This window comes from Saccostrea cucullata, unplaced genomic scaffold (genome assembly GCF_032062105.1).
Source record: "Saccostrea cucullata isolate Sc308-1 unplaced genomic scaffold, CSIRO_AGI_Scuc_v1 ctg37, whole genome shotgun sequence".
NCBI classification, from domain to species: Eukaryota; Metazoa; Mollusca; class Bivalvia; order Ostreida; family Ostreidae; genus Saccostrea; species Saccostrea cuccullata.
This window is the reverse complement of record NW_026938868.1, coordinates 83195-94378: the sequence shown is the minus strand read 5'-3', so window position 1 is coordinate 94378 and position 11184 is coordinate 83195. Positions and strand designations below refer to the sequence as shown.

Here is an 11184-nt window from a genome sequence, read left to right as displayed (position 1 = left end):
CTCTCTGAAGTATCCGTAAATTGTATACCCTGTATATTTACATTCAAAGCCAATCATCTTTTTGGTGAAAATTCCAATGATGGATATATCGATCAGTTTACCTATCAATTGAAATCTCTCACTTTTGAGTAAAGTTTTTATTTATGGAATTTAATAATGTAACTTTTCAGAAATTGTTCTGAAGTTGGGATTTCCCACAAAATCAGTATGACATGACTCTCATATCAAATATGATGTCTCTATTCATTATGAAGAAAAAGAGGTTCAAGTTTAATGTTAACTTCAGACTTGAAGAGTTGTCTTCAGTTCCATTCATAAGTGGATTGCTCTTTGCTAAAATTCGACTCTTGGAGGGAGGAAACTTCTCGGAGCAAAGCACAAGGTAACATATTATAGGCCTATCAAGATGTGTAGAAATTAAGGCTGGACTCAGGATATTACTCAGCCTGGATCTATAGCTCAGTGGTTAACATTAGAGCACTTTGCTAGTAATGCAGGGGTCCTGGGTTTGATTCCCAGTCCAGCAACATGTTTTTCCATTATATATGTGTTTATGAATTTTCATCGTATGTTTACTCATTCCTCCTTTCCATACTACAGAGACTATGTAGGTATCCTGTCACTCATTGTGATTAATATATTGTGAAAAATTTTGTTCAAATGCATGTCAAAATGTGTATCTTCTGTTAGATGTCCTACATTGTTAAATTGATTGGAAATGAAATATGTTGCCTGGATTCATGTACATATAACATGCTAAACAGTATTCTCTTCAGCAAAATGGACAGGCATATCTATGTGAAGGTCCCAAAATGTGTTAATCCAAGTCCCAAAACGTTGGGGTCCCGAAACATTGTGGTCCCAAAACATCCATAATTCTGCTAAACAGTATATTCTCTTTAGCAAAATGGACAGGCATAGTCTATGTGAGGGCTGTATTTGCTTATAAGAAAGCTTACATGTAGACTGTTAAAATCCTGTCTTTGTGAATCATCTGATCAATTCAGTGATACTGTCTTAATTGTCAGAGAAACAGAGATATGAAGTATAACTTGCACAATGCATGATAAAAAGCTTTTTAAATATGTCTTTATATGACTTTTCACATTATTTGTCAAATTGTCATAATTTATCCAGATTAAAAAAAAAGTAAAACAAATTATATTCGTCAAGTGCTGATTTTTTTTTAATTAAAAGAAATCAATCGGTATGGTGCAATATTAAGTGACTGTAATAGTTACTACCTAGGAAACTAACATATCCTTTTTATGTCACTTGTTGGGACTTGTTTCATTAATTTTCCTTTGTAGTCATGGTCTTTCATGGTGCTGCAATTAAAATTACTCCTTTGTATTCCATAATTCATTAGAGACTCACCTTTGTAATTGATTACTAAATGAGTAGGAAAGCACAAGAAAGTAACTGTCTGCATTATGAAGTATATGGATTCTGGTAAAAGACATACCCCTACTATGGATTCATCTCATTTTATATATTATCATAGGAATTATAGATATTTACATGTGAACATTTCACATTTCACTCAATTTGACCTTAGTATACTACAGATTGAATATTCTGATGACTCATATACATCATTGTACATGTATGTCCCAACATTTGAAGGATTTACAATTAAGGACTAGATTTGGCTTTTATCCATTAAGAAAACTAAATTTGACTGCAATACTTCTTTTACCTAAATTATAAAATCTTTCATGAAAAAAAATTCTTTATACATGTACTCTTAAATTTTTACTTTCCATATATGTATTAGTTTTTCTGATTTATAAATTGATGATCTAAACCAACGGTGACTAAGGATTAAATGTTTATAAATGAAAGCATGCTTCTTTTTACATCTATTGCAGATAGTAAAGCTTTTTACTGCTCAAATTTCGTCGAGTTGTGCACATTTTTGTGAAATTTTGCCATAATCATTTTTGAAAAAAAAAGAAAAAAGCATTTCTATTTTACTTTTTATATATTATTTTATTTTCAAAATGCGACATTTTATTGCATTAATGCGATACACACCAATTCCAACATGTTAAAAAAAACAGCTCAAGTAGCAGTAGCTTTGTCCACAAAAAGATTCCTCTATTCTTTGTAGGCATGAGTGTCAAATATATATCTAACTTTGCTGCTTTCTAAAAGCAATTGGTGGCATCCTAATATGATTGAAAAATTCTGAAGGGAATCAAAGCAAATAAACAAAATGGTAAACTTTCATTTGGTTTTATCGATAATATTAAAAATTATTTTATTCAATCATAAACATGAACATCGAATTTTCATGTTCAGTGTGGAATTTTAGTCTTGTCATGTTATGTCATAGGAGATATCTTTATGTAATGCTTACAAAGAGATTTATCATTAAACATACATTGATGGAGGATTTCCCTAGACAGTAGATTACCGGTAGGTATTATGTATGGGGGTCTTTATTTAATCCATAGTCACAACTGGAGTGCAAATGTGAATCATGTCCATGATTAATATTTAGGGATTTCAAGAAGAAATAAACTTTTAACCTAGAATAGCTCAGCTTGTATCTAGTTCTTTTATGTCCATTAAATCGATTAATATCCCTAGTGCACTAAAAAGTAGAGCCTAATACTGTTCTACAGTATACTTACTAGTATGCTAGCAGGAAATGTCTTTCATAAAATAATTTGCAAAATTAGAAACACAGTTGTTCTAAGGCTGAACATTTACGAAATTAAAATTTTCTCTGGTTTTGTGTTTATACTGTTAAGAATATTATACCTGTTTTTGTTTACCATGAAATGTTACTATTATTCTTTGTAGTAAATTTTAAAGTTCCCTATTTTTCCTGTCAATTGAATTCCTGCACAACCTTTGAAAAGTTTATGAACCATGAAATGTACACTGCATGTAGGTGTGGACCCCTGTTTAACTGGTTTTAAATCGGGAGATGCCTGTGATTCATTATAAGTTCCTCCTAAATATTCTTTATGAATAGATTTGATACCCAGCTAAAAGGACTTTGAAACATGAGCTCCTCAATGGGGAAAAGAAACTCTATTGTCAAACTCTTACTTTGAATTAAAAGTGTTGAATTATGAATATAAGAAACCTCTTGTTAATTGAATGTCAGTTTTTGCCAAAAGGAAGTCCCTCTTAGGGATAATAATCTTGAGAAGCTGTAATAATCAAACTTCAAATGAATAAAACACTTTATTTTCCCTTGATAACTACAATCATATACGTTGCTCTGGTGTTTCATATGTACGGGCTTGTTGGGCAGTGGGTGGAAATAGTTGGCATGTCTAACTAGAATTTGCCTGAGCTGGACTGTAATATTTAGACCAGACATAGTTCGACTTAGCTAGCATCATACTCTTCTTTTGTTCAGTTATATACATTTCAGACTTACTAAACTAGGTATATTCAAAGGAGGAGTGGATCTTTTCCGAAGAATTAAAAAAAAGAAAGATAGTGTGCATTGTACAATCTAATGTTTGGAATAATAATGGAACCATTTTTAATTTAGTACTGATAAGTATACAAACAGTAGGATAGAAAAAGAATGTCATTTTTATCTAATCATTGCTAATTATCAGTTGGAGTGTGTGGATGGAAAGATGCGTTTACCTGTGGCAGTGAAGGGTACATGTTCTGTTATGATAGATAGATAGATGATAGAGAGATGGTATGTAGGGATAGATAATAAATTGTTAACCCTCTGTTGATTGCAGTGTGTATTGATAGAGAATCACTGTGTGTATACCTCTGAAATTACAATTAGTCACAGTTTGACCTCTGTATCAGCCGACCAACAACTCAAGCATCCTGTTTATACAAACAAACAATAACTAAGTAGTGGAGGGTTAGTCAGGTTAATTAACACAGGAGTCTTTTACTGTAGGACACTGGGGTTACTGTCCTGATATTTAAATTGAATTGTCATTGATATTATGAATAAATTAATGAATGGTTTCTTTTCCACTTCATTCTCAGCATGTTGCTCATTAATATATATACATGTACATATAAATCTACACATGGATGCTATACTGCAGTGAGACTTTGGTGCATTATTCAGTATGCAGCTTATCTTGTAATATGATGTCACATAATAACAATTTAATGAACCACATAAAATGCTTTGGAATGCTTGTTGTTACACATGACAGGAAAAAGGCAGAGAATAGTTCAAACTCTGCACTTTACTAAAGTACATCATGTCCTTAGCCTTCATAAATTTAGAAATTATCTATGACTATATGATCAAATTGAAGGAACAGGGAAAAATGGATATTATTATATCCCCTCGCAACAGAGTTAGACAGGATATAGGGTTATATATACTATATTGTAAGGCCATATAAAATTAATCTTTAGATTCTCATGCCCGCCCGCCCCTCTAAAAATGTCCCGCCCCGATGTTTTTTATTTTGATTTTTGGGTATTTTCATGTATTTTTATTCAGCAAGAATTTCGGTCAAAGTTTAAGATTTATCTCCTGTCTGTATCAAAAGTCGTGTGTCACTATTTATAGCAAAAGAGGCATGTGAAGAATGGAGAAAAATGGGTAATAAAAGCAGTTTAAATAAGGAAGGAAGAGATAATTTGTCAGTATATATTAGAAATAGAAGAAAAAATAGCATAAACACATTTAGATATCACCACTGGCATGAGCAAGTATTTTTAGAGAGATTTTAAATAACCAAAATAGACAAGGAAAATGACACCTGGTCAAGTTTTAACGATCTCCAGCTGTGTGACTTTGATTTGAAATAAAAAAAAAATCTACAACATCGTAGACAGACTTAAGAGAAGGCCTAGATTTTTCAGTGGAATAATTATTAGAACATTTATATAGTTTTTGCAAAATAAGAAGTCACGCATACACAATTTATTGGTATCCCTACCTCATTTTGTTCAGGGTGTGCCGTATAATGTGTACTTGATAATTTGTTAATTAACAATAAATATTTAATTTTTAAAGCAAAAATTTTCTTTAAATATTTAAAAGAATATGAAAAGAATTAAATCTATTCATATTTGCATTAAGGTAATGAAAAAAAAATGTGTACGGGAAGTCCATTGTTTTGTTGATACTTAGGCCTATATATAAATTAACAATTATAAAAAATAAAAAATAAAATCCGCCCACCCGCCCCAATTTTTTAGCAAATTAGGATGAGAATCTAAAGATTAATTTTACCTGGCCTAATGCTCTTGTGTATGTGTTAGTTTTGTGTGTGCAAGTCTGTCCTGTGGAAAACAGAAGTGACATTAATTTCATTGTCAAATGCTGCCTTGATTTATAGAAGGGGATGCTCAGCTTCTGCTTTGTGGTGCCCTTGTTTAATTTGATTTACAGAATAATCATAGTAGATGCTTAGTCACAGATCTGCTTTGTCATGCTCAGCTCCATCTATTGATGGTTTGGGTTCTACAATGGATCAATAAATCTTGCTATCCATTATATTGATCTGTATCAATTAGCTATTATTTACATCACAGGGAATTGACAGAATAAGTGAATAACTGCACTTCATTAGGGCTGCTCAGTATTACCAAATATTCTGGTATATTGCGATGAATTCAATTCTTCTTGTATGGGTATTGCGATTCGTTGACAAAAATTCTTGGACTTTGGATTTCTAAAGTATGAAATTCCCAATTGGTACTCAGCCTTACACTTTATAGTACTGTAGATTCCTAATTATACGCGAGGGATTAATTTCCGCGTAATAGAAGATTCACTCGCGAAATAATATTACTCGCTTTTATTTTTTTGGTTTTGAAATCAATGTAAATTCTGTTGATCAACCGTTCATTCGCGAAATATTATTCTCGCGATTTGACGTTAAAGAGCTAGTTCGCGATAATAAGTACATGTACTCGCTAAAAATAAGGAATCTACAGTAACTGAATTCATTTCCCTTCATAATGCAGCATAATGTCCGATGAAGCATTGGTCATATATTTTTTAGAAGGAAGAAATTCTGAGATAAATAAAATGTAGGGTTTTTTTTTTCATAGTATAAAAAGAGTGCTAGTTTACATCAGATAATTCTTGGGAAAGTTCAGATTGAACAGTAAATGCTTGTCTGTGATGTGAGAATTTCCTCAAAACTTGTGGGAACACATTCATGGTGCTAATGGTATGTCATTACTTGGATTCCCCTGCACAACATTTATTTACAGAGTCTTTGTCATGCTTAATGTTGATATTGTAGTTAGATAGGTGGGTGATTACAAACAATTGTTAGGAGAATTGTATGTAACATGTAGTTAGATGGGTGGGTGATTACTAACAATTCTAGTCAGAAGCAGTGTTTGTAACACAAGGAGAAATTGCTGCACAATTGCTGTATACTGAGGTGACCCCAGAACAGGATTATTGAAGGTCACTCCAAGGACAACCACCCTGTGTAGGGTCAAAAGAGAGTTATGTTACCTGATGACTTGATGACACACTGAGATAAAAATCTGATGTTCTCAACAGATGCAGTCACCAGTAATTTCCTGCTATAGCATTTCTTTTCTATTGTATTGTTATCATTGTGTTATTTGGCTTTAGAGTTTTCTTATTTGAAGGACTTATTCACAAATCCATTGTAACTTAGTAGGATTTCTAGGCAATCAAACATTAGTGAAAGATTTTATAGACAATATCCTCAATTGTCATTGCAGGATATTCTCCATAAACCTCTGCAAGGAGGGTGAGGAGAAAAATTAAGATAGTACTTATACCAGTACTAGCTGTATTATAACTGGTTTAACTTTTAATGGTTTATGCCCCAGTTTTTGACTTTGGCAGCTATTTTCTAATGTTTTCTGTAGACTGATGAATTGGGTGATAATTTTCCTGTGTGTATATATCTGATAATCATGGTTTTGACAGAATTAAAAAAAAAAAAAGTAATACGTGTACATGTATCTCTGTCAAGATATTCTAATGCTGTACATGTAGCTACAAGTTCTGTCTCTTAAGTCCCTCAAAATGTGATCTTCAAGTAGCAGAATTTTTCACAAGATAATGGTTTTGTTTCAGCTTCTTATTGTGGAGGGAAACATAAATCCCGAGGCTTTAGTAGGAACACATTTTATTGAACAGATGGTATAATGGCAAAAAATCTATAAACTTAGTACGTCTTATCCTTAAGGCTAGAGGGGACCCGGTGATTTCTATAATTTAACCCATGTTTTATTTTCTCATGACATTATTATTTCGTTGTATCTAACATTCAGAGTCACTTAGAGCAATGCAAAGTATGGGTATAAGGCATATACCATGTCTTGAATGAATTGATTGATAAAGAATAGAAACATTATTTCTAAATATATGGCACCAACACAAACAAGCTGTTGTTAGATATCCTCTTGTATTAAATACCAAGTCTGATTCTTGTAAGAAAGGGCTGTTTTCTTAAACCTAATCTTTCATCAACACAAGCTGTTAGATTTAAGATAGTTCTTAATATGTGCAGACAACTGTGAAAAAAAGTATTAAAAAGAACTTGTGATAATATTTTTGGTATATATAGCATTTCCTGTTACCAAGTATATACTGAGTACCCAAATATTTGAACCTATTGGGAAAGGGGGTGACTTAGTTGGAAGTAATTTATATAAGTTTGCTCAGCAAATTCCTTCTTCAAACTTTCTCTCCTACATGTACTGGTAAAAAGTCCTACAGTACACAGAATCCTGAGTGAATTGCACTGCAAATGAGTAAAAATTCTTGGGAGTTTCTTGGTTCATATTTTAACTTGATCACCTTGCAGTCTAAATACAAGTTTCTTACCTATCAGAAAAAACAAACAATCTTAATCTCTGAGTCTGGGAAACAAGTATTAGTTGTGAGCTAGACAGATTTTGTGTTAAAGTGATCAGCTTTTTCTCAGCTATCAACTCAGGGATTTTTTTGGCAGAGGTTAAAATAAATGTTCTATGAAATCTCAAGGCCATTTGTAGGGATTAGGATTAGAATTAATAGTTCAGAAAGAGTTCTGCAGTGTCCTAGTAAGACTTGATTGTTTACTTTATGGTACATGTATACAGTCCCGACAGACCTGTGTTATTGATTAGGATACAGCCCAGCACTCAATCCATATCCCTCCTTGTCATGCTTAATTTTCTGTAATTGCTGTGGAAAGTTGATTACATGGTTCAGTGCAACACTAAACCTTAATGGAACCAGAGCTGTTCCTAGAAGTTTGGTTCTTCCCAAATACATGATTCGGCCACTGGAGAGAGAGGGGGGGGGTCTCTTATTTCTCTAAGGACAGCCCTGAGTAGTGATGACAAATGTTTTGGGCCAAAATAAAATTATAGTTTGTTTGGAATTGCCTCCCGCCTCATTGAAATGCCCCCCTCCTGAAAAAATTTTATTGACCAAAATTAGGAAGAATTTTTTATTATTTAATCAATGTTTTTGCCCATTACATGTATCAGATGCGCCATACAAAACACTGAAATATAGTGTCAGATCTATGTAAAATTAGGTTTTTTGTTGATGGTAGATTCTTTTTTTAAAAGTCAGAAAATGTATTTACTGTTTACTGAGATTTTTATCAAAAAATTATCTTTAATTAAAAAAAAAAATAATAATTTCCCTCCCTCCCTCCTGTGTCTGAAACCCTTCAGGCGGCAATTCCAAACAAACATTTTTTTAAGGATGGCCTTGGTTTTTTTTTTCATGATAATAGCAGCAACAATTTTCATCTTGCATACATGTGTGTATTGTATATATTCTTTATTTCATCATCTTTATCTAGTACATATTAAGTGTTCAATATTTGACACAGAAAAAATTTAAAGTCTTCATTAGTTCTACCAGCTGTTCTCTAACTTTATTTGCTTATACTTTTTTTCTTTTTTTTCTTACCATAAACATAAACTGCCTTCTGGAAATGATCTACAATGTTGTACATCAAGTAAAGTTTCTTTCATCACCTTTGCCTGTTACGTAATACTCTAACAGATGAGCTTATTCAGGTCATGAAGAAGGTTTGCTTTAGGGTGGTTAATTATTCTGTTTATAGCATCCAATATTCATCAGAATAGCAGTACATTATTTTGAGTTTTACCGTACTTTGCACTGACAAGCTCTTATGAACTAAGGTTATCAATGTCAAAAATTTGCTGTGTATCTACAACTAAATCTGTCTAAAAGTACTCACATTAATGTCTGTTATACACTATTAAATGATAAATATAATTTGTGAAGAAGTATACTTTGTAACAGGATCTGTGATATCCCTCTAATTATGTTCCCCAAACGGAGTTTGGGAACATATTGTTTTTACTCGGTTTCTTATTATTATTATGTTCCCCAAACGAAGTTGGGGAACATATTGTTTTTACTCTGTTTCTTATTAAGGTCTTCCGTCTCCAACGGAAGACCTTCTTGTTATTCTTCGGTTTCTTTTTCCCTATTATTATTATTATTATTATTATTATTATTATTATTCTTCCAACCGATTTTGTGCAAGCGATTTCTCAGAGATGGCTAGTCCGATTTCTACCAAACTTTCAGATCTGAAAGATATTCAATTGATCTTGATAGGTTTTTTTCCTTTTTGATTATCTCACTTCCGGTCGTGAGATATGGACGATTTTCTGATTTTCAGAGGGTCGGCTTGTCCGGGAAACTCCTCCGAAACGACTTAAGATATGGACTTGAGATTTTCAGGGAAAATAGAGAAAGGTTTAGTGAGTTGTAATTGGGTCTCCAAATTTTTCTAGCGCAAAAGGCACCGGAGTTCGGTAGGGCCGAAAAAATGTCTCAGAAATATCTCACAAAATTTGACGCATTTTGTCTCATATCTTCACACCTAGAACATATTGAAGACAAAATGTGCAACATCGCAAGACCTTTCATTTGATGTCAAAAAAATAGGGCTGACCCTTCAAATTAGGGGCTAAGAGGGGCCAAAAGTCTTTTATCTATAACTCTCTAATGATCAATATTTTGTTATACATTACTGAGCAAAAGTATTCATCTTAACAATTTGATGCTTACTATATAAGTTGTTTGAAAATTGGCTTATCTGAATTCTAGATATTAATATTTGAAAAATTGAAGCGGGCCCCAGATGGCGGCTGTCTTTGTCAATTCCGCCATTTCGCAATTGGGGTTTATGGAGGCAGCTGAGCGTTTGATTAAACCATTCTGACATACAAATGCATGAAATGTAAAAAAAACTACTTGGACTTTCACGTAGTAGTTCGTTGCAATTCAGTGTCAATCTTAACACTTAATTTCCGTTTCACTACTTGAGTGTAACTGGGCTAGATACGATATATGTAATGTATACACAGACTTTTTAAACGTCGAAATAAAATAAAGGCGAATAGAACGTTTTATTTATCTTATTTCATTGAAGCTATCACACCTATTTAATAGATAAGTTCAAAGAAAATGCGCAAATATTTACTCGTGGCGTTTGGCGCAAATTATTAATAGTGACCCGCCTTTTATGATTCTTAGACAGGTGTACTGTTGCAAAAGTATACACACAAGTATATTTAGAGCAGTACTCCCAAAAGCTTAATGGTTTGCGCGTTGGGGATAAAACAGAAAAAGGCAACATGGGTTCAATCCTCTTTGCGACCAAAATTTTGAATCACTTTTCAGCTCGATTTTACGAGATTTTTTTTCCTGAATCGGACGGAAGACCTCTCGTTGCTCGCAACGAGATCGTTTCTAGTTATTATTATTATTATTATTATTATTATTATTCTTTTTTCTTCTTATTTCTTCTCCGGTACTTTTTTGTCCGGAAGTGTTCTCAGAAACTGTTCACCAAACTAAGTTAAAACCTTTTTAGGGTTAGTAGGCATGTTGTGTAGATGTGCCGAACGAAGGTCATTTTGCGCGCATTCGCATGCACGTGCGGGCGCGTGCAATGAGTAAAATGACTGATATATTTAATATGGTTGTAACTTTTATATTTTTTGATAAAATGTTTTGAAACTCATTTTATAAAGATATAAAAGTTATGTAGATAAGATGACATGGTCAAATTTGCATGAACTCACGCGCATGCACGTGCGCTTTGCTCTGATTGGCTGAAACAGAAATCTTAATATCTTTTTTGTTTTATGATGAAATGCTTTGAAATTTATAACATAGACATGCATTAGGATGTACTACAATACGATATATAAAATTTTTCATGAAATCACGCGCATGCGCGT

At 32.9% G+C, this 11184-nt stretch overlaps 1 protein-coding gene across 1 annotated transcript in view; it reads left to right on the top strand.

Moving 5' to 3' along the window:
* The first annotated feature begins 84 nt into the window (after positions 1-84).
* The window catches only part of LOC134251598 (early estrogen-induced gene 1 protein-like), a 33450-nt gene continuing 22350 nt past the window's right edge, over positions 85-11184 (top strand). Inside the window, exon 1 of the mRNA XM_062734005.1 lies at positions 85-382. Coding sequence (XP_062589989.1) covers positions 213-382 — 170 coding nt within the window. The 5' untranslated portion in view covers positions 85-212. The remainder of the gene's footprint in view (positions 383-11184) is intronic.